We start from the raw sequence: 23903 nt of genomic DNA, 5'->3' as shown, positions 1-23903 counted from the left end.
GTGACCGTAGTCCTTACGCCCCTCTGCCGATCCCCATCGTGCGAAGATCATCGGACTATATATTTACACACATTGCATCGTCAGTCGAGGGATCCCGGCGCATCTATAAAAAAAGTATGGGCAACACACATACGAAAGATGCGAGGGGCGGCACTCGTATGGGAGCTCATGGAACCCGTGGGGATGCTGGTGGAAGTTCTACCGGTGCCGGCTACCATGGAGAGCTCCCTGATCGATCGAGACGTGCTAGTCGACCAGACTTGAGCGGCATAGGCCTATCCTTCGGTGGCTCTTCGAGCTCGCGTCAACCAGATGCCCCTTTTGAACATCGAGAGACAAAGCAGGAGAAGGAAGCTCGGAGGTTGGAGCGAGAACGAGCTATCCGGATTAAGGAGCGCGAGCGTAGTATGAAAGAGGAAAACGTAGACGGGGGCTACCTAGTGACAATGGGTGTATACACCGCCTCCGAGGACTTTAGCAAACCTGTAGTACGCCAATTACAGGTAAGCAATGTTGTTCCTGCCGGCCGGCCCGGGTCAATTGCCAGTCTCTAGCTAATCTAATACCGAATGTGATAGATCGAGAGAAAGATAGCGCCGTTCTGGCGTGGACTGGATGATTTTAACGAGAACTGGGCCGAACACCAGATAATCGCCGCGGCTCGCGGTCTTGAGATCCCTCCCGCTGACGAAGTCCCCGAGCATCTCATCCCGCAGCCTAGGTCAGCAGATTCCCCCGGTACTTCGACGCAGAACCTTACCGTTCCGATGGGCCCTCGGACCCTTTCAATCCCCTCTGACAACCCTGGTTCAAACCCGGGCTCAGCTTTGCCTTCTCCTACATCCCCCAGTATCCCGAGAACCAGCTCACCCTTCAAACCTCATAAAAAATCTCTGGCAGCAGCTCTTAACATATCTCGAAATAGTTCACATACGGATATTATTACACCACGCGAGATTAACTTACCCCACGACCCATTCGTCAACGGTCAACCCCTAGAGGTTTTTCTATACAAGGAGGGAATTGAGTGCCCCCTCTGTCTTATGTACTATCCCCCATACCTCAACCGTACTCGCTGCTGCTGCCAAATTATTTGCAGCGAATGTTTCGTTCAGATCAAACGTCCTGATCCGCATCTACCCGAACACCATGCCGACGAGGAAGGAGGTCAGGCGCCGCCCAACCCCGAGGAGCATGAAGGCGAACTTATTATGGAGCCGGCCAGATGTCCATACTGCACCCAGATGGAGTTTGGCGTGACATACGAGCCTCCCCCTTTCCGTCGCGGATTAACGTACGCATTCAATAGTACTACATTAGGTGCTATGAGCACGGCTATGTCGTCTTCGAGTTCTCTCAATTCAAGCCTTTCGCCACCGGTGACTACATCTGCTAATGCCAGCCGCCGGCGAACGCAGAGTATTTCTGCCAACGCGCCGGGAGTTATCACCACTGACCGTATCCGGCCCGACTGGTCTACGAAACTAGCCGCGGCTCGTGCACAACAACGTCGGAGGGCAGCAGCCGCAGATGCTTTACATCATGCTGCTTTTGTAATGGGAAATCAAGAGCCCCGTACGATCTTTGGTCGGTCATCTCGCTTTAGTCGTAGAAATGCAGGGAACAATAGGGGAAACGAGAGTCCAGGCAATAGTTCCAATCTCCAACCAAACGATGGCGGGGCTGATGTTCCCTCGGGTCCCGAGCCAGGGCCTCGCGCTCTCCCAAGCCGAGCTGCCCCGAACCGGGAACGGATAGATGCCGCACACCTCGAAAACCTTATGATGGCAGAGGCGATAAGGTTAAGCCTAGCAGATGAGGAGGAGCGACAAAAGAAAGCAGATAAAGAAGCTCGTAAAGAGGCAAAAAAGCGAGAAAAAGAGGAACGCAAGTCTGCGAAAAAGAAGGGGGACGTGTATGGAGGCGGTGGTAGTAGTGCAAGCGCGAGCTCTCTTAGTCTAGGATTCGGGCGAAAGCGAGGCAATAGTGCTACCAGCAACTTGCGCACGGAAACCAGCGTAGCTGCTCAAGCCAATAGCGGAGCTACGAGCCCAGTCTTCAACCCTGGTTCGAATTCACCGTCGAACAGCAAAGGAAAAGCAGTCGATCGTAGTGAAAATGAAGATGGACAATCAAGCGGTTCTGGTGTCGCGTCTCTACCGATTCCCGTTCCTTCGCAGCCTTCCCGAGGATCGTCTCATCTCCGTCAGATGAGCAACGCCAGCTCTGTCAGCTCTAGTGGGGTTGAAAGTACACCGGCTAGTTATACAGGTATGCATCTCAATGCCGACGGCGAAGATCCCCGATCCAGCGGCCTTAGCTTGGCTGCGCGCAGTGAGGAGGGTGATAACGCGAACTCGGAACCCATGTTTAACTTTAGAAGCTTAGCGGAGATGGTTGGCGTTCCCCTTGACGGCGAAGCCCAGTCACCCGGAAGCGAAGATGCGAGCCCGGGAAGTAAATCAGCGGAGGCCGAAGAAGCTCATGGCGAACATATAGAACATATCGCAGATCATCCGGCCAAAGAGGAAGGAGATAAGAAAGAAAGTTTACTCAAACTTGATACCCGCAAAAGCACCCAAAACGTGGAAGAAGAGAAGGGAGAAACTACTACTCCGCCGCAATTGATGATCACTCCCGAGACCCCAGCACCTACTGGCGATGACGACGGGGATTCTAAGCAAATCGGACATGTTAGTATGGCGGATAAGCCGCAAGAAGTCGCTCAATAAAGATTTTTTCGCCATCGTTTAATTTTCGCTGCAGAGGCGGCTTCCGGTCAGGGTGATAAATGGGACTGAAGATCATGGATATCTGCATTAACGGGGAGGCAGGCACTGTTGACTTTCTCTAGTTCGGAGTTAAGGATTGTATACATAGATGATGGTTGGCATTCACAAGCGATATAAGTTAATTCCCCTGAACCAGATCGATGAAGTATAAGGGGGCTTAATCCCCCTATTGAAGCAAATATGTCTCAGCGCGATTCTGTTTTCTCTTATGTACTAAGCCTTGTCGCAAATGATAGTTGATATCGCCATAACATCAAGTGGCATCTCTGGCTATACTGACCTGGAAGAGCTAACTTAGATTTAAGAAGTAAATAGAACCACTCATAAGTAGGACATGTCTTAACCTTTACACAGGTAGCTAGTCAAGTGTCTACCTAACATTGTGTGTAATAGATTGCAAAGATCACAACGCCTCGACGGGTGTCAAAGCCCAATCATTATACATGTTTATAGAACTGTTAAAGTTCCATATATCATATTAACCCCGCGCGAATTTCCGTGCCGAAAGATTTTCGTGCATTATAATAGGTATATTTGTATAGGTAGTTACATCCTAAATAACGGATAACGGTAACTCCTCAATGTTCACGCTCACATTAGATTTGGCGGCATATTTGACAAGAATCCCGTCGTTTGGCGTCACGCCAACATCAGCAGGCTTTCTCGCATTGACGAAGCCAGGTTCGGGACTAGTCCAGCTATAGTCCTTCCACTGGCCCAAGACCTTCCACATCTTTTCTACTACCCCTTGAATCTTCTGGCGGCGATCCAAGCTCCATTGTCTTCGTTTCAACTGCTCGACATCGGAAGTCTCCGGTTCGAGACCCTCTACTACACTCTGAAATACGCGGCATGTTTCTTCTAACTCAGGAATGCTCGAGATACCCATGACGCTTACGCCGACCCGATCCCCAGCTGGTAGCTTTCGTATACGACCACCTTTAGATGCGCCGATTCTTGACCAGTTGTCTAATGCCCACCGGATAGCGACAACCTCTAATTTCTCATCCGCATCTGCCGCGATAGATACCAAATCCTGGCATGTTTTTCTCAATCCCTCCGGGCTCGGATGCCACGAGGCTAAGGGACCGGTAGCTGCGCCTCTCGTAGTTAGCAGGCCCATGTTAAGCATGCTAGCATTGAGGACGACGTCGACTCCCGCACTCTCAAACCGAGTCAAAGCGGAAGTACCCAATGTCGTGTTCTGTATGGTATAATGACCGTAACTCAGTACAGCATCGAGAGGCTCTCCCGTCTCAAGGAGAATCATCTCAGCGAGGGCGCATAGCTTCTCGACGGGATAACCGCTGATTCCAACATAACGGATAATACCCTCGGCGCGTAGGCGACGCAGCTCGCGTACGGCGGCTAGCACCTCAGGGGGCGAGACGAATTCGACATCATGCATATAAACCAAGTCTAGATAACTAGTGTGTAGACGCTCTAGACTTCGCAGCACCGAGTACCGAACCCAGGTGGGGCTATAGTCGAAGACGTCAGAGGCGATACGGCCGGCTTTAGTAACGAGGAAGTAGGAGGAGCGAGGATATGTCATGGCGACGGAGGGATGAGCTAGGGCATCACCCAAGATTAACTCCGATGGTCCATAGTATGGTGACGTGTCGAAAGCGCGGACGCCGAGGTCGAGCGCACGCGATACAATAGAAATAGCTGGTAGATCGTAGGGGTTTGGAACATATTGGGTGTTGAAGGTAGCGGTGCCTAGGATTAGAGGAGGGATGGAATCGTGGAGGGGCCGGCGCGGCGGGTTAGAGTCCGGGGGAAGGGAACCCATTATGAAAGTGCGGTTTCTCTCTATCTGTCTAGAGTAATATAATGTATACCGTATACGGGCAATGAGGCTACGTATGATGAAGAACGAGAGGTAGGGAGTTGGTGATAGATGAATATGAAGGGGATATTAGATATTAAGGGGGGAGTATTTAGACACTATACTAGCTAGAGGTATCTCAAGATTAGAAATAGAATCGAGGGATTTTCAGGGTCCCGGCAGGTGAAAGTGGGGGATGAATTAGACTATACAATAAACTAGTGTAAGAGGTAAGAGGTTGGCTTGGTTGTTTTTGAGTGTTAGGTAGTTGGATGTAAGGTATATAATTCTATCGATCATCATCATCATCATCTTAGTTGTCTTGGAAATGAAAACCTCCTAACATACCATCCTACGTAATAAAAAATAAAAATAAAATATTGAGTCATTTACGAACAAGACCGGCTAGAAGCCAAGATGGAATTTTGCTTATTCTGCAAGCGGTCCCAAGACGGGGAAGAAGTGTCAATGCTCCATACACTTACAAATGTATAGACGTAATACCAACTAAGGTTGTCTCACATGAAATCGATATATGTTAAGAGTTCTTCCATGTCTTTCCGATCAAAGCCGATCCCGATAGGAAAGGAGATATCGGAAAATCTAGAATATCGAAGAGTATCTAATGCAAGATAAGAAAAAAAGAGAATCACGTCATCCAAGTTCTTTCTCCTCCCTTGACTCGACTTAATCTGCATGCGGTTAACCATGTGGCGCCGCTACTGTGCCACTACACCACTGCGGTATCTACCGAGACGAGAATAGTTTGAGCGCAGCCACTTCTTAGAACTGAAGACAACCATGTGATTATGCATTTCTTAGGAGATAGGAGATTAAAACGAAATATCCTTCAAGCTTTACCTATCTGTTTCGTTAGTATATATTACGAAATCCTAGATAAGTGAAAGTCTATGAAGACCGAGAAACGAGATGTGTGAATCTATAATACATATTTTTATCACTGTAAAAAAAAAAAGATGAAGTAAACCAAACTTATACGAATACTTACGACTTAGCACATTTATAAAGTCAAAATATTAAAAACTCATCTTTAATGTAGATAAGCCTTTATACTCTTATAAATAAAGTCGCCTATAAACCATGCCTTGTCACATGTTCAAGTTGTTTGGAAATATTGAAGCTTCAGCCCTCCGGGGATCCTCCGGGACGATCGCCTCTACTTTATAAGTTAAAATCGTTGGAATGCCGGACTAGCTGGTATTGCCTCGGGTCAATAGGCGGCGGCATGACAGATCGGCAGCATGAACCTTGCCTTTCTCGGTCAGAACGTTTGGTATAAGAAGATTCATCTCGGCAAATTGGCGCGATGCATATGCGCCGTGGCTCGTTTAACCGCCTCAACCTAGTACTCGGCGGTACTCACCGACTTTACCAGGTTCTACGTGAATTTATCTAGACGATACCTTCATGTAGAATTTAAACTGGTCCTTTTATCGTGTTCGATCAGGTTCCGCTTTCAGCCCTCCCTATATTGGATACGAGCTAAGCTTTGTAGTAGATTGACGCCTAACATACTATTACCAGCACCGGCAGTGTTTACCGGTTTCCGATGGGCTTAGATATGCTACAGGCATCATCACATAGTATGATGTAGTTAGTACGTTGAATGTTGATAATATTATAACGCTGCTGGTCTGGAACGCTACTGAGTGTCATGACTAGATTTCGCGATCTCACAGTTTGAGCCCCAAGATTATCTGTTGAGAGGAGCCACTTGGATGTCTATAGATATAGAACCAACCTATTATTATCTGACATTGCATTGCTTAACACTTTGTTTTTCATAATACTATTTGGTTATAAGGAATGGGAGGATGAAATTCATCCTCGTATGGATTTAATGTAAACCCGGTTGTATTAGGTACTTATTAGGGATATAAGATCTCTGTCTACTCTACTAGGTAGAACTGGGATTATGACGTGTAATCATCTACTGTCGTAGTGACTTTATGTTGGCCTTCGATATAATAACCCTTAGCTTAAACTACGCTCATAGCTCTTTATCCTCCGATTGATATCAGCATTAACCTAGCATTATGTTTATGTTCCTGATGTCATGCTGCGACAGTATGAGGCGAAGGAGATCAGTCATTTTATATACCTATTATTTATGTATCTAGGACACATATCGCGGATGCCTTTGTTATGTTATTCCAGGCTAAATTGTCGACTTGGAGTAACCCAGGTTAAGAAGTTGATTTCCATGTGGGGACTTAAGGGTATAGAACATCTTCGATAAAGACATGCCTATTTTGATTCGACAATTAGGGAAGATCGTCTAAACCCTTTCGCGAATAATTTATTGGCAGAAATTCTGAGCGGAACGTAGTGGTAAAGTAAAACCATTTGAAGATTCAGCCTAATGTCGCCTCCGGGAATCCTTGCCAGGTGTCCGAAAGACCCAATCAAGTGAAGGGTAAAACTAATTCGTTCTTCTTATGACATAGATATGCAGGGACGAACGCCTCTTGGCCTCTTCTCACTACTACGTGGGCACATGCTATTATAAGACTACAACTGTGTCTTTTCCTAACTCGGGCTATTGTAACTAGGCGACCCCACGCGGAGTGACGAATTCCATTCCCGAAGTTTGATGGCAGAATGGTGAATTCTACGGTATACAACATACCACATTTAGAAAACATGTCCTTGGCGCTGAAAGTTGTTCCGGTTCTGGCCAATCTGCCATTTATGCCACGTTAGCTTCAGCCGCGCTAAGAGGTGTTGACCCCTTCAAGCGGATGTAGCAAGGGGCAACGATGAACCCCCTTGATCTTACATCATGAATAGCGTCCGACATGGTATCTTAGATGGTACCTTGATATGCAGAGGTACTATATTGGCCTACCCGTATTGGCCGGTCCGGAGACAGCTCTCCAAATTAATTTCCCTCGGTTGAAGCCATGTCCTGTATGTGGCGACGCTGTTGACGTTTGTTGATATAAAGGGAGGGTGCTCCTTTCTAGATACTCGTGCCGGCTCATTGGTTATTTTGGTCTATTCAACACCTCTCTAAAAATACAATCATGAAGTGGTCCGCAGTCACCGCTGGTGTTATTGGCCTTGCTGGGTCTGGTAAGTAGAGCTGTCCAGTCCTAATAGAAAGTAAAAGTGGATGAACCCAGTACTAACAGTACCGCAGCTCTCGCCCAGGTGGACTCGAGTCCATTCATCGACGCTGACACTGGAATAACCTTTCAGTCTTACACAAGCACGGACGGTATTACTTACCGACTGGCTCTTCCGGCAGAGGCAACCGGCGATGCTGGCTATGATGTGATCCTCCAGGTCGTGGCGCCAGTGGAGTTAGGCTGGGCCGGATGGGCATGGGGCGGTGCTATGACATACAACCCCCTAACTCTCGTATGGCACGACGGAGACAGTGTTCAATTTTCCTCCCGCCAAGCTACGTGAGTGAAGCCTCTAATTATATGAACAATTCAGTTCTCAAACATTCTCTGACTAATAAACGTAGGGGATACTATTTACCTGGTGCATACGAGGATGCTAAGTACACGGTCCTTAAGGGCACTGGAGTCAACGAGACGCACTTCAAATTCACGGCACTTTGCACAGGTTGTGCTAGCTGGACCGACTTTGACGGGAACCCATACATCCTCAACGGTGCCGCAGACACCAACTTCGCCTATGCCTTCTCGGCGACCGCAGTCGAGGAGCCGGCAAACTCTGAGACGGGCTTCAGCATTCACGACAACGTGGGACGATGGATTCACGACCTAGGTGGCGCTCGATCTGACAAGTTTAAGGAGTGGGTGACGACCAACACCGTTGCGTAGGTGAAGATAGCTCGAATAGTTAATGAAGTAACTTGAACTTATAATTAGAGCAGTACGGTGCTAGAGCTATAAGATTCGAAGTATTCGTTAGGTATCATGGGCGTAGCTTATATTAGACAGGTATGGCTATGGCTTGTTGGGTTTAGGGGGGGAAATGAATAGACAACAAATAAATCCAAAATATGAAAAGCCCGTTATCGAATGAAGAGTGAAAATGATGCGATAGCCAGGGCTAATAATTGATTTAGAGATGATATTAGATGATATATTAGGAGGTAGGTAGTCTCATCATTGTGTATTGGATTGGTTGATGTAAGGGGATACTTTACTTACCCGTATATATGATGATAAGAAGTAATTCCATTTATAAGGTATTATTTACTTACGGAGTAGATCTGGGGGCTCCTTCGATGCTGGCTAAAATTATTTTTTTTAGCAGGTACAAATAGGTACAAGGTACATGTACTTACCTACATGGATGGACCTATTCTTTTTTTATTTTTTATTTTTTATTTTTATTTTTATTTTCTAGTTTGTAACATCGAAAATGTACATCGTCATTCTTGATATCTTCAATGTTTCTTCAACATGGATGTTGCTACCAATGTCTAATGTGCCTCACCTACCTTTCGCTTTAGACTAAGCGGTAGAGATATCTTAGCAACTTAATGTAAATATTCAATAGCCATTATGGCTCCCGCAAGGAAATCAAAAACAAACCAACCTCCATCACCATCCCGAACCTTGGTTCTCGATAATGGCGCCTACACTATAAAGGCTGGATATGTAGTGGATGATGTCGTAGATGAGCCTCGCATAATACCGAATTGCATCGCCCGAGATCGCAACAAGAAGATCTATATTGCTTCCGATATTAATAAATGTACCGACTTCAGCGAGATCGCTTTTAGGCGACCAGTTGAGAAAGGCTTCGTCGTGAACTGGGAGACTGAGAAAGAGATATGGGAACACGAATTCTTTGATGACAAGTCTCCTCAACCCTGCGATCCCTCAGAGACTCGGTTACTACTTACCGAACCGTCAAACTCCCTTCCTATACTACAGACAAATTGCGATCAAATGGTATTTGAGGAATTTGGGTTTGCTAGCTATTACCGAGGAATTGGTATGTCGCGGTCGTCTTGTCGTCTTGTCGTCTTCTGTAAGCTGTTGAAGATGATCCGTAGCTGATAACCATTATCTTAGGTCCGTCTCTCAATGCCTATCACGACGTGCAAGGTATCCTTCGAACACCGCGAGACCCAGGAACTATTGCTCAGCTTCCTGCCGAGATTTTACTCCTTATCGACACCGGATATTCTCATACCACTGTTACACCCCTTCTCCAAGGCAGACCTATCCATCCTGCTATCCGAAGATTAGATGTTGGAGGTAAACTCTTAACTAATTACTTGACGCGGTTGCTTTCGCTTCGTCATTACGACATGCGTAACGAAACCTACATTGTGAATGAGATGAAGGAGGCTGCCTGCTATGTTTCCCTCGATTATAAGGGAGATCATGAACGTACATGGAAGGGCACAAGAGGTGAACGTCGGGATACCTATATTAATGGTGGAGGGATAGCTAAAGATTACGTGCTCCCCGATTTCCATACGATAACTAAGGGTATCCTCCGGGATTTCGATCCTCTTCGCGCCTCAAAGGCTCGAAAACTAGCGGCTGGGCGTGCTGGAGAGTCCAATGAGGATGTGTTAACTCTCCGTAACGAACGCTTCTCTGTTCCGGAATTGCTATTCCATCCTTCAGATATTGGTATCCGCCAGCCAGGTATTGCGGATCTCGTCATGCAATCTCTACGCGTTCTACCTATCGGATTGTGGCCTGGTCTCCTTGCCAATATCATCGTTGTCGGCGGCAACTCTCTTTTTGACGGATTTGTTGAGCGACTACAAAAAGAAATCGTGCAGCTCGCTCCCGATGAATGCTTCGTCCGGGTTGCTCGCCCTGTAGATCCGATAATTAGTACATGGCTAGGCGGTGCTAATCTAGCCAAGCATGAGAACATCAACGCGTTATCTGTTACAAAGCAAGAGTATGATGAGTTCGGTGCGGCGTGGGTTGCGCGCAAGTTCTCCACCGGCTTAGAGTTATGATTTGCCTCGAGACAGAATTCACTTCCAGAATATTTGAGCCTCACGCACTGATTTACGTCACAGATGACAATATCGAGCCGTCTTGGCTCTAACATATCGCTCGCCTGCCGACACTATTTTGGGCCTTTTAAACCAGGTAATTTTACGTATGAAAGATATTAACCCATATGATATAAGATATAAGGTCAAACAACCAAGTCGAAATGCACATTGATAGGAGGAACACGCAGTAATAGATTTACTGAATAAAACTAAATCTGCTCATTCATAACTGAGTTGGGTATCATCTTGGCCCTCGAACTCGATGGGCACGCAAGAGAAATAATTGCAAGGCCATATGTCATGTCGTTGATCACGCCTTACCGCAACTAATATCAACGATACACACCCAACCGACCGTACCAAACATAGGAGTGGCAATGGAGTAGAGAACCCGTAACGCCGCCAATAACCATGGAAACCTAGGCCACGAACAGTCAAAGATCATAGTCGTAATAGGTAGCAGATTAATCATAATAGAATACTCGATGGTTCATAATCGAGTACTTATACCTCTAAATGGGGTTCGCCGTTAATACATCTCGCGGGATCGGCGACCGCTTCTCCTCGAGCACCCTGTGAATAAATGATTTGTTAGTTAACTCACGAACTACGCATTACGAGAATGGATAATCATACAATCGCACTAAAGTTCAAAATTAGCTTAACTCAGAGGAACCTGCGAGGACAAGAGACATACCAGCGTGAGTGTAGAACCTTCATAGTGGATGATGCAGTACCCGCCACCACAAGCTCTGCAAAGCTTCTGAGTATTGGCGATGCAATCTAGACACTAGAATTCAAGAGTAAGTATAATTGGTCCTATGTAAGGGGAGAATATGGAATTCCACATACGTTGTGTTCGCACTCCCAACAACTTCGTTTGATCTTAGGGATCTCGGGATTCTAGAGTCAGCAGCATTAGCAAGGGGACTTCGTAGAGCTTCCGCACAACGAGAATCTTAAGGAGAGATATATTTGCGTCTGGGGATTATCGCCGCATACAATTTCCGGGGATGACCGAAAGCAGTTGATATCCACTCTCGCTATCCCTACACGAACTAGGGTCATGGGATAATAGTATATTTCTCGCCTGTATGGCCGCTTCGCAACCACTCAGGGCGGAAAGGGGTTCCGAACTTCTGGATTTGCCTCCGCGGATGTTAGGTAGCAATTAGGACAGTAACCCTTCCGTACCTTAACGTTAGACGGCTCAAGAGCTGCCGATTCATGCTCCGTTATGCCGTTGGTCTGACCGACGATGTGCACGAGCTGGCCACTTATCTCTTGACGGCTTGGTACTTGGTAGCAGGCTTCGCACCACCACTGGTCGCAGCTGAAGCAGTACCGTTCGCGAATGCATTCTAGACATCTCGGGATGAACTTATGCGCTCCCTCTGTCCCCTCGGATCTAAAGTCGGACTTCGGGCACGTTGCTGCTTTGATAGTCGACGAATGAAGCGGAATAGGTGCCAATAGAGGTAATTCCTCCGACGGTGAGTCCCCATAGACCGTAAACCCCTCCGGTGCGGTTCCGCAGGACGCACATCCGCCGAGTGCGAAGGTAGCAACATTCCATGGGCTCTCGTTGCTAGACGCTGTTCCGCGCGGCGTAACTGGTACCTTTCCAAAGGCGGATGAATTCTGATGACGAGGACTTGTACAGAGTACAGCATCAAATTTGATCACTTGCCGACAGTAAAGGATTGTCTCAGCCCAGCCGTCCGCGATGTGTTTTCCTATAATGCGGCCCTTCTTATGGTACCAATCGTCTCCTTCACTCTGGATAGACTCGTTCAGCGCATGTTGAGACTTGTGATTCCAGCCAATACTAATCTTAGCACCTCTTCGGGCGGTGCCATGCTGTCTAGCGACTAACGGGATAGGTATCGCGGGAACGTCCTTCGTTCCAAATACGTATAATGCCTTCAATCGAGGCGTTTCATCGGGCCGGGTAGATCGACAAGCGTAGCGCAAGCTTTGCATCAGCTTGCGTTCGTTGAGGTTCTTCACATCGCGGATGGACAGAATGCGTATACGCAAGGTGGGGTCAACAAGGATGTCGTTACAGAACTCGGCGGTAACGGAGAGGCCGTCGAGGACGAGGGTTTGGACTTGGTGTAAAATGTCGTGTCGACGGATGCTGCGGAAGATAGTTCGTAGAGGACCCGAGTAGAAATCGTCTTCAGTTATGTTCTCGTCAATCTGGGCGTTAGGCCAGATCTCATTGCCATGATCGATCTTAACTCGGGTTAGGTCGAGATGTCGGAAGACGCCGGGGGTGCGGTATAAAAGTAGATCGCGAAATGACGGCGAAGTCGAGGCAAGGTTGAGAATACTCGAGATAGGTAGGTATGGAATAGTTTGGTGTAAGACGAGGGAGTTGGTGAGTAGGTCTAATAAGGGATTGGAGTCCGTAAAGGCGTTGTTAGATGAGACGCGCGCGTGTTGTTGGACGATGGCTCCAGATGCCATTACATGCAGACAGACCAGCTGCTAGTTAAAAGAAGAAGAAAAAAAGAGAGACAAACGATAAGACGACGAGTCAGTGGGAAATAATTAAGTTAAGGTTTCGTGATTTAGATTAAATAAAGAAGAGATGTGAAAGATAAGTAGGTTGGTAGTATATAAAAAAAAGGTAAGTGGATTCTAGGGAGTCGAGCAGTCTCTTGTCTTGGTCTTGTCTCAAGGTTGAAGAGGGTATACCTAAAATAGATAGTTCTTGATCCAATAACTATATGTATATAGACTATGTGTAGACTATATGCAGATAAGTCTACCCAACTTGAATAGGAGACCTTGAGTAAATTGATGTTGAGAGATAAAATAGATAGATCTGCTTGCTTCTTACTCTACCTTGTAAGACAAATATACTGCATATCGAATAGACATGCCTAGCATACCCCCTGGACGTCTTAAACAGAGAGAGGGGATACGATGAGGTGTTTTTTTTTCTTCTTTCTAAACCATTTCTTTATTATTTGCCTCGTCTCCATCACCAAGACCGTCGTATATGATTAGGCATATCAAAAAGCATTGGTAAAGGCTTCTTCATTAAAATAGCTGCACTATTGCGTATCCCCTTGGCTGGCATAAGACAGCAACTCCATAACTTTCTGTATTAGTACATAAGGCTTAACGTCATTCATTAACATAATAGGAAAAGGTTTTATGATTAGTCTCTAAAACCGCAACCTATAAATATTATTGGTTGATTTAGTACCGCACGAGCGTTTCTTTCTTTTCTAGCCAATCCGTATGTATTGATACTGAAAGTTATGGAGTTGCTGTCTTATGCCAGCCAAGGGGATAGTTTGGGTAACGATGGCAATATTCTTGGGGTTTTGCCTTTCCTTGGCAAGTTGAGCCGAGAGCGTCGCATCGCATTGCAGATATGCAGGATAATAGACTGTAACTGGCCCTTGGAGTGCATGTCAAGGGGGGGAGAAAGTAAGCTACCACTACTACTTATGATGATTGTTGAGGCCAGCGCAGCATCAAGCTATAGCTCACTCTCGAATCTAGACTTTACACTTTGGGAACATGGAAACTTGGGTAGCACTGAATGTCTGCCTGTCGATGCGGGGGAACGAATACTTTAATATATGTGTAGATAATGTATGGTAGTGCGTAATGTGTTATATGTAATACCTCTTTTGTTAGTGGGACTCTTCATAGAGTCGGTCAGCAATTTGTTGTTTAAATACGGAATAAATCCAGTCTTGAATGAGATCGTCATTATCAACCATCTCACCATCGTGCTTGGCTCTTGCTTGGCTCCCCTAAGATTCAAAGTCGGATCCGTCTTGGAACTCTTGGCTGTGTATTCCGTAGCCAGTCTAACCCTTTAGTGCGTAGAAATGCAATATACAACTTTAGCCGTTGTCTGACAATGTTTATTGTTTTTTTGCATAAGTCGTAACTGCGACGAAGTGATGCGGGAAAATAGAAACTAAGACATGTTTTCAATAAATATACGCAATAGTCTTGGCTGTGTTTACCTATACTTGTTGTTTCCGTTATCAGAGAGAAAAGTTCATTGGCCAAGTTGATAGTTGACTTTCTATAAGAGAATCCGGCTTATTTTTATTGGTATGACAGCGTGGATAATGCTTGTTAGTAACTCAATCTTGTGACTTTAGTTTGACAAATAAAAGGAGACTCGGACTTAATATTTATATTAGTTTAGCATTCTAACTGCCTATACAACCTTTTACAACACCCAACTTACCTACACGACTTACATGTAATAGGCATTAATGTAATTTGCTTAGGTACGATTAAGTAGTTATACAAGTGTGACATATACATAGCAACCTAGGTAGAAGGAGTCCACTTTCAATAAAAGACATCAACTTCTCAAGTCAATGCGCGCTGCCGTATTTGTATTTTACACGTTGAGGAGTCTTTTTTTGCGCGCTAAACGACGGAGATACCGATACGTATAAGTATATTTTTGATTAGTAGCCCCGGAGTCGCGTCGGCAATCTACGGAGTGACTCTCCGTCTACTTTTAATTTATAATAAAATTTAATGAGCGGGGCAAGTACCTTGAAAGTACCTACTAATATTAGAGCGGAAGCTGCGTCATGGAACTTTACGGAAATGGCTGACTGATTTTCGTCATTTTCAAATCCATTTTCAAATCCTTCTTTATTCACGCCTACAGTCTACAGCTTACAGCCTACTGCCTACTGCCTACAAGCGCACGATGATTTCCTCCCCACAACTTCATTTCTTATCAGGGCGTTTTTAAAACCCCGTCTGACCGTCGCCCCATTATACTCACTCCTGTCCTGTCACTTCTAATTATTCCCCTTGTTTCTTCAGGGATGTCTTTCTCAGTTTATAATCTAGCTTCCCCCGAAACTTGTACAATACAAAACGACGTCGGACCAACTACATAGATATTGTATAATTCCACTATAATTCAAGATGGAAGAACAACCTGTGATCAAGTGGTCAGCAACTTTGAATGTTGCCTCGCCAGTTACATACTCTTCTAAAGATTTGAATGGCGACAAGATTATCCTCCCTCAATCTGCTCTCGAGCAGCTACTTGCCGCTTCAACTTCGTCTTCCGTCTCAACCTCGGCCTCGGCTACGAATCCCCTTCGGAACTCATATACTTCGACATCCTCTCGAGCCCCATATGCCTTCGGTGGTGACCCGTATCAACAACTACCTAGCCCTCTCATGTTCCGACTCGTTAATCCTTCGAATAACAACGCAGTTTATGCCGGCATACGAGAGTTTTCTGCGCAGGAGGGTGAGGTACTGTTAAGTCCGTATCTATTAGAGGCTCTAGGGATCGAATTGGGCAAGGGGATACCCGAAGATGTCCCTAATGCTTCTGATGATGAGGCCGCGGTACCCCAAATAACTATTCATGCCAAACCTCTACCGAAAGGCACCTACGTTCGTCTACGACCGCTGGAGGCTGGCTACAACCCTGACGACTGGAAGGCGCTTCTAGAGAGACAGTTACGCGAAAGTTTTACAACCCTCACGAACGGCGCTATCTTATCAGTCTCAGGGGGTAAAAGTGAAGTATTCCGGCTGCTGATCGATGGGTTTCGGCCTGAGGGGGATGGTATATGTGTAGTGAATACGGACCTTGAAGTCGATATCGAGGCCCTAGACGAGGAGCAGGCGAGAGAAACTATGAGACGGATCATGGCTAAACAGCAAAGGGCACCTGGAACCTCGGGTGGTAGTTCGGTCGGCCAAGAGCTCAATATCTGGAAATCAGTTAGCGGCCAAGTCCTCCCTGGGGACTATGTAGACTACGAGCTACCCTCATGGGCTCGATCGAGGATTCTCGAAATTGAGATTAGCGAGCTGCAAGACGAGTACGGCGTAGACCTGTTTGTAAGCCCTAAATCTACGCGACAGAGGGCGCTACCTCGCCAATCAGAGCATGTCTTCGGTGTCTTCAACTATACAGAAGATGGTAGTAAGCGCATATGTATTGAGCCTACTAATGTCGAACTCGAGAACGCCGAAAGTGTGCTTATCTCAGTTCACGGATATTTGCCTGAGTCGACATCTACCGAGCCAACTGATCTCTCCCCTCGGCCATTTAAGTTGAGGATTAAGAACGCGATGACGGTAGAAAGGGCCGCAACACCCGGTTCGATGGACGTGGAAATACAAGAGAGATCTCCAGATGAAGAACAATGCAAGAATTGCCTTCAGTGGGTTCCTAAACGCACCATGATTCTACACGAGAACTTTTGCCTTCGTAACAACATTTCGTGTCCCCAGTGTCATAATGTCTTCCAGAAGGCGTCAGACGAATGGAATAACCACTGGCATTGCCCCCACGATGAATCATATGGCTCCTCGGACATCACGAAAGCGAAGCATGATGGCATTTACCATACCGAGCGACAATGTCCATCCTGTCCGTTCTCAACCAATTCTATTCCCGACCTTGCGCGTCATCGCACCACCCTCTGTCCCGGCAAGATTATTTTATGCGAATTCTGCCATCTTGAGGTTTGCCAAGAAGGCGACCCGTTCAATCCATCCGCGGAGATGCTTCACACGGGACTCACGGAGCATGAGCTTGTTGACGGCGCAAGGACTACGGATTGCCATCTATGCTCGAAGATAATCCGGCTACGCGATATGTCGACTCATTTAAAGTATCACGAGTTAGAGAAGGCGCACCGACTGAAGCCTCCTATTTGTCGGAATGCTAATTGCGGACGGACCCAACATGGTGTCGGCAAGAATGGTGCTGTCAACGCTGGCACCAAAATGGGTCAAGGTCCCGGGAATGACATCGGATTATGTTCATTGTGCTTTTCGCCACTCTATGTGAGCTTGTACGATCCCGAGGGCAAGGCTCTGAAGCGACGCATCGAACGTCGGTACTTGACGCAGATGATGCAGGGCTGCGGGAAAAGGTGGTGTGCCAACGAGTGGTGTAAGACAGGCCGTGCAAACTTGAAGCTAGAGCCTAAGCCGTCTACCGCGCAACTTGCGCTGCCCCAGATTAAACCTCTTGTAGAGTCAGTTCGTGACGTACAGACACCTATGTACTTTTGTGTTGACGAAGCAAACCAACGTAGGAGAAAGCTAGCTGAGATGTTGGCAGCGGAGGATGATTGGGATCTGGAATGGTGCATTGCAGCTTGTGAAGCTGAGGGTGCTAATTTGGATATGGCAAGGGGCTGGCTTATCAACTGGGCACCGTCGAAAGAATGAAGTAATGAGCGATGGCATAGAGCATATAATGGGATATAGCATATGGCATACGGCATAAATGGCGTTGGAAGACGGTCGGCATAATGATACCCATATGCAAGCATGATAGAACAATGGTTTTTCAAGGAGTGTATATTTCTCGTGTGATGCAACTGGTTAATCTGCTACCAGACTCAACGAGCCCCGTACAAAGTAAACACCATCCTCCTTAATGTATATGTCTCCCCCTTGTCTGCAAATTCATCCTGATTATCTCTCCTGAGCCATGTTGGTCGGGTCGAATGTTGCCACAGTTTAGTGAGACTAGAAACAATGTAAGTATATGAGAAGGGTCTTTTTCGAGAGTTCGTCATCAGCTACTTACGCAGCAAGAGCAGGAGTTGCTATAATCATATAGGTTAGCTTCAAGCTTCAAGCTTCAGAAGATGATGGTAGTTATTTGAAAGGGGACCGGAAGCTTACCAGTCAGCGCAAGAGCAAGTAGCGCATCCACAAGTAGCGGGCTCCATTTTGAATGTTGGTTGGGTTTTGGTTTGGGTTAAGCTAAAGCTTATAGATAATTGTCAAGATTGTTTTGGTGTTTGAGGTCTTGTTGTACGATGATGATGTTGCTATCGAATTATCAAAAAAGGGGGAGCTTGATGGCCTTAAATATTCGTTTAAGCTGCAAGACATAGCTACAGACGGATCCCTTAGAGTCGTCTTCACCCTCCTTTACAGCTATCTACGTACATGATTATCATATTGGGGGTTAGTGAGTTGGCGCTTTACGCGGCGTGGATAGCTTTGCCTTGTTCATCACATGCTGACCATCCATTAGATCGTGATACCGAATAGGATTCATATTAGTGCGGGGGGGTAATACAATGTTGGAGTCGTGCAACCCCAGTTAATGTCCATTGATCGGCAGGGATGTCAAGATAGCTTCACTAACACTTTCTCGAGCTTCTGCTCGGTATAGTATCTACATTTTCGGAAGCTGAATAGGGGGGAAAGCTTCTAAAGATAGCCCCAGCGCGTATATAGTATATACTTCTTTCCCTATTCGAATTCGATTCCATAGTCATCAACCGAAGCTACTTCCATTGACCCATCTGTTAAGCATAGCTTGCAACTTCTAGGTGCCTTCTCCCCACCCTTCTTCCCATCCCTTAGCTAACCGGCTTGTACGCTAAGCCAGTCCGCCCCGAATCGTCGAGTGGGATTTGCCACACCAGCGAACAAAGGCGTGGGAGCTTCTGTTGATCAAGGCTGTAGGCGAATGGTCAGGTGCGGTACCCGATAACTGCTGTTTGGTCGGACTGCTCCGAGTTCTGCCTCCTTCTGGAGACTCACAGGCTTAATCTGCAGGCGATATACACCATCGGGACCGGTCTGGTCCGTAAATTCGATAACAAGGCACCCGCGCGCGCTCCTAATCGGCTCGAGCCCGCTTGACTAATAGGAAGGAATATAACTATCGATATCAGAACTAGGACTCGGTTTAGTCCAATGAGCTAGTTCTATTGTGAATCAATGCCAACATCTATTCCTACATGCTACTTCCGTGTCGAATCAAATACCCTGTATGTATTCCTAGCGAGACAGTCTGGTTGTGAGGCTGCGTGGGCTGGCTTAATACGAACGGGGCTTGCTCCGGGCTTTTCGATTTCATACTGTATGCTGTGTCCGAAGTCTCACGGTAATGATCAACTACTCCCAACCCGCACCAATCCAGATTTGATATGGACTGGGTTGGGTTGGTAACTTAATTAAGAAGTTGCAAATAGGATCCTTATACTATTGACTTGTATATAGCATTAAGTTTCATTACTATTATATCTACCTAGGTAGGCAACAATTAATTGCTTCTCTAAGAATAAGAACTACAGTCAGTAGTCACAGTGCTTCAATAAATACGCCACGTGCGCTAAATTATGCCGTTGAAACCACGCGAGTTGTGAGACTATGTTCTTCCGAAGCGGGTCTTACGTTGAAGAATCGAAACGTAAAGACCTACATAGTATAAGCGTAACAAGTCAACGCCGGTACCCCCTACAGAGTTTAGCCAAGTGACGAGATGAAAGTCAAGACAAATAGATACAAGTGACTCATACCGTGCAAGAATTAAATAACTCATATATAAATGCTACTATTCCAGAATTTAGCTAATGCCAACTCTAGAACGACCGAGTTTAAAGAAGAAAGTGGGAGAGGGTGTAGGAGAATAACAACATCCTAGCCCTAAATTATAACATACGTTAGATCTATACGTAAAATGCATGACTAACATTTCTTTGCCGTAGACGCATCGTTTGCTATTTATTACCAATTACCAATTCAATGATAGGTAGCCAATGCAGCGGCGTGCGGGAAGCCTTGGCGGCAAGGGATAATCTAGATTTAATGTGCAGTAGTAGGCTGCAAGGACCCAAGGACCCTAGAAATGGAATACATACCTACCTGGTATCCATATAGAAAGCTATGGTGGACCTGCAAGGGGCTGCGTGTAACGTCAACGTGAACGGAAAACATAATAGTCGGAGCAGCCCGTTTATAACTTTACTGAGTTTTTATATTGATACTCTTGTTTACAGTACGGAATGGTATTAGGAATAACATCTCAAGCCGCGGAGACACTTGAACAGAACACATAGTACCAGTAAAATGCTTTCTTGGACAATATAGGGGAATACGATAATAAGCTAGGTATGGAGTTGGAAACTGACGTTTAAATATTTAATGAAGCATTTATACATGTAAAGTAACGAAGCTAAATTATTTTCATGAAGTGATGGATTTCTATAAACTCCTATTACGACGATATCAAAAGTAAGAGCATGGAAATGCGTGCTTTAGGTATTGAGTAACCGTTATAATCCACGATCTCATCATCTCATATCGTAAGGCGTAGCAATTTTCCTGGATTAACCGAGGCGAGAGATATCGTATCTTATATAGACTTCAGTAACATTCTCAACCTCCTATTACACTTACTCCTTAGATAGACACTTCATAAATTCCGAAGACTTTGGTACTTAAACTAGAAAGATCTAGTATCCAGACGAGATGTTTCAATAATGCTTTATTAATTCTTTCGGGATGATGGAAATATCTTACAACTCTACCGCATTCATCAGTTATACGTCGGGTCACTGCGTAAGCTCCGATATAATACTCGCAGTAGCTATTTTCTTAAGAAATTAACCTATATCTTAACCCTATCACAGTACTGTCTTTGTATATTTTCGACAAATTCATCGTAGTCGAGAAGTTCCTTGATACGGATCCGTCGGTGTCTCTACTGTAAGAGTTCGAACAAAACGGGGAGGTCCATGAAACCACCGTTTTCTGACAACGTGTAGGAGTCGTATAGGCTAGCATGTATGAGATATGCGGACTTCCTCGGACTGTCCTCACTTGCACACAGTGTGTTATCGTGGATTTCCTAGTTGTGAGTCAGTTACTTCGGATCACAAGGTTCACTGGCTCCTGGCGGCATCCCGCCCATGCTCACACGGCAAAGCCGAGCGGCAAGATATAACATATTGCTCATAACATATAGCTAGATCTGCTGATTCTAGTCTGACTGATAACGCGGGATGTTTTCCAGGGGGCTTGTAGATAGCTGGAAAGGGCCGGCTCAAAGATGTCGATGTGGGATGGACTAGGTCAGAATCCAGAAGTTGTGACTGTTTCGGGCTGTTTAGTTCGCATGTGGCAAGGTTATGTAACGTTTTATCGGTCGTATTCCTTTTCTTACGTTATTGTCGCGCGAGAATCCCGAAGACGGCTTGTTAGTAGTGTCACTAACACATCGAGAGTGAGAACACTCCTTTTATTAGAAGTAACAAAATGATTTTTTTTTCCCCATATTGATTGAAATTATTCCATTTGTGAAAAGAGAGAGATAGATGAAGGAGGATGGAGAAGGAAACTGTCAGGGTTTAAGAATTCATGGCGCTGGCCATCAAGGTTCTACATCTACCCCCTGGAAATCTACCAAAGACGGTACAGCACCAGTTTATTGCCGCAAAATTAGCACGAATACCAAGGCAGAGGTCATAGATAGTTGGTCTAGGTCAGAATATACAGATTAACATATCAAGGCATACAACTGACTTGTTGACGTCGCTCAAACATAGGTCACTTGTTAAGATATCAAACCATTCTATATGTCCGTAATCGCGGCCACATTCTCCACAGCTGTATTAATAGTCTTACGTACCTAATAGTACAATATATTGGAAATATTAATGACCAATCGCTTGAAATTCCCCCCACGTATTACGCATAGAATGAAGGCCCTCAGCCCCTAACACTACCATGATGCAGTCACCAGATCCAGTTAGGTTAGTCCTAGTTCACACTGGTTTATGTCGTTAGAGATAGCATTCAGATGGAATATCTTAGAATTGGAAAGAAGTTGATTGCAATTGCATAGGTTATTGCTAGGCGCCCACGGGGGTTGGGCTGAAAAGGAATACCAGCTTTGTAACGAAAGAAAGGTGTGAACCCCCCATTGAAAGATACTAAAACATCAAAATAACTTTGCAAAAGCGTGCTAACAATATAACTATATAAAAGGAATATCATAGTATAGCAAACACAAACGTTAAAATATATTCCTAACGTGCTATTAGCATGTCTCTCGCCGCCTCAAGCCTCGAACAAAGAATCCAGGCTCTCAGCAATACGCCGCCGTTCGAGGGACTTGATTGTTGCTTAAAGTCTTACTAAATTAAATCTAGATGCTTCCCCACGACATCGATTCAACTCTAAAAAAAAAAAAAAGAAGGAGACCTTTCTTCGCAGGATGTTGCCCGAAACTTATCTGGTTTAACAAAAGTTCAGACTCACATACGACCTTAACTAGCCAATATAAGTCTCTTGTCGATTAAAGGCTTGCTAGCAGCTGTCTTATTGTCGCGTGCAGCCAGCATGTCCGTATAAATTTTATACTTGGAACATGCTATTCGCGACAATTAAAAGCAAGCTGGCTGTTAGTCTATTCATTCGAGGTCCAGTTTTGTTAATTTAACTAAAGTACCTATTTACTAGATTTAGGCCTAATATATTTGTATTCAATCGATTACTCCGGTACCCTTACGAGTGAATAGGCGAGTATCTCAACGCACGATACAGGCCCCGACGTATGACAAGTTTACCCCTTTAGGTACGATTGCTTTACACCCCATAGCGATTGTTAAGAATCAAGTCTTCAGACTATGTTATTCTATAAATCCGTAGGTCGGGTAGAATAATAGCACAATCATGCTACCCTAGACCCCCTTTCATGTTCGATTTGCTTGTCTTGCTAGCTTTACCATCACTTACCTCCTAAGTACCTAGGTAGTCTTTATATAAGGCGAGGAAGAGATATCAATCAACCCAGCTCAGTAATTTAACCACGCCCTTGGGCAAAGTGCAATCTAACTGTATAAGATACATTCCCACAGCAAGTTAAGTTGGTGAGTGAGGTAGTAGTCCTATTACGCTACAATTATAGTAACTCCTGCATTTTTGAACCCATATCACTATAACGATTTATCCCCTCATCAACTCTGCCTTTGGACACCTTTCTATGGTCTATCAATCTACGCCCCTATTGACTTTCTATTTGAAATATATTTCTTATAGCCTGTCGAAGAAAACTCATAGCTCCTACCCAGGTACTGTCGGTCAGCAGGCTTCGCATAAATATGATATACAGATCAAAACTTAGCACTCATAGAGTCCAGAATCTTCACTTGTATAGAATCTGTCTAATCTGTCTCTACAGGTGCCTCTGCTATTAGTGGCTTTCTCTATTTTTTTTTCGAAGGAATCTTCTTAGGAGGAGGATTTCTGATGGGAGTGCTCTCGCCTATTAACCAACCGTAGGGCTTAAGTATTTTAACAGAGACTCTTCTGCAATATGCGTGCGTCGAATAGTTTATTCTCCCTAGAGGCGTCTTGCTACATCGGCAACGCGCCATCCCTAATCTTAGTAGCCAGCACCGCCATACCCCTTGAATGAGGAACATCGTTCTCAAACGCAGTTATCCACGAGCGCACTACTATGACGAAGTCGTGGATAGTGATAAAGGGTTGTGTTCTCCACTCCCTTCGA

The 23903-nt window shown here is 45.5% G+C and overlaps 6 protein-coding genes across 6 annotated transcripts; 4 read left to right on the top strand and 2 right to left on the bottom strand.

The window, feature by feature from the left end:
- Positions 1-116: 116 nt before the first annotated feature.
- GL218_00984 (Protein SIP5) lies at positions 117-2801 on the top strand (the record flags this gene model as incomplete). The annotated part of the gene is made up of 3 exons (XM_033577431.1): positions 117-503; positions 579-2697; positions 2767-2801. 3 exons carry the CDS (start codon positions 117-119, stop codon positions 2799-2801), a joined length of 2541 nt encoding a protein of 846 aa, XP_033438625.1.
- A 544-nt stretch (positions 2802-3345) lies between these two features.
- Positions 3346-4587, bottom strand: GL218_00983 (D-arabinose 1-dehydrogenase; the record flags this gene model as incomplete). Its single annotated transcript, XM_033577430.1, has 1 exon — positions 3346-4587. The coding sequence occupies one exon, from the start codon at positions 4585-4587 to the stop codon at positions 3346-3348; it is 1242 nt and encodes a 413-aa protein (XP_033438630.1).
- Positions 4588-7670: 3083 nt separating this feature from the next.
- On the top strand, positions 7671-8441 carry GL218_00982 (Cellobiose dehydrogenase; the record flags this gene model as incomplete). The annotated part of the gene is made up of 3 exons (XM_033577429.1): positions 7671-7719; positions 7787-8054; positions 8120-8441. 3 exons carry the CDS (start codon positions 7671-7673, stop codon positions 8439-8441), a joined length of 639 nt encoding a protein of 212 aa, XP_033438631.1.
- Positions 8442-9131: 690 nt separating this feature from the next.
- Positions 9132-10558, top strand: GL218_00981 (Actin-related protein 6; the record flags this gene model as incomplete). Its single annotated transcript, XM_033577428.1, has 2 exons — positions 9132-9567; positions 9648-10558. 2 exons carry the CDS (start codon positions 9132-9134, stop codon positions 10556-10558), a joined length of 1347 nt encoding a protein of 448 aa, XP_033438628.1.
- Positions 10559-11713: 1155 nt separating this feature from the next.
- On the bottom strand, positions 11714-13072 carry GL218_00980 (putative ubiquitin fusion degradation protein; the record flags this gene model as incomplete). Its single annotated transcript, XM_033577427.1, has 1 exon — positions 11714-13072. One exon carries the CDS (start codon positions 13070-13072, stop codon positions 11714-11716), a length of 1359 nt encoding a protein of 452 aa, XP_033438629.1.
- Positions 13073-15532: 2460 nt separating this feature from the next.
- GL218_00979 (putative ubiquitin fusion degradation protein) lies at positions 15533-17812 on the top strand (the record flags this gene model as incomplete). The annotated part of the gene is made up of 1 exon (XM_033577426.1): positions 15533-17812. The coding sequence occupies one exon, from the start codon at positions 15533-15535 to the stop codon at positions 17810-17812; it is 2280 nt and encodes a 759-aa protein (XP_033437721.1).
- Positions 17813-23903: the final 6091 nt, after the last annotated feature.

The sequence above is a fragment of the Daldinia childiae genome (genome assembly GCF_008694065.1).
Source record: "Daldinia childiae strain JS-1345 chromosome Unknown Scaffold2, whole genome shotgun sequence".
In the NCBI taxonomy this organism is placed as follows: Eukaryota; Fungi; Ascomycota; class Sordariomycetes; order Xylariales; family Hypoxylaceae; genus Daldinia; species Daldinia childiae.
This window is presented reverse-complemented; position numbering and strand designations above follow the sequence as displayed.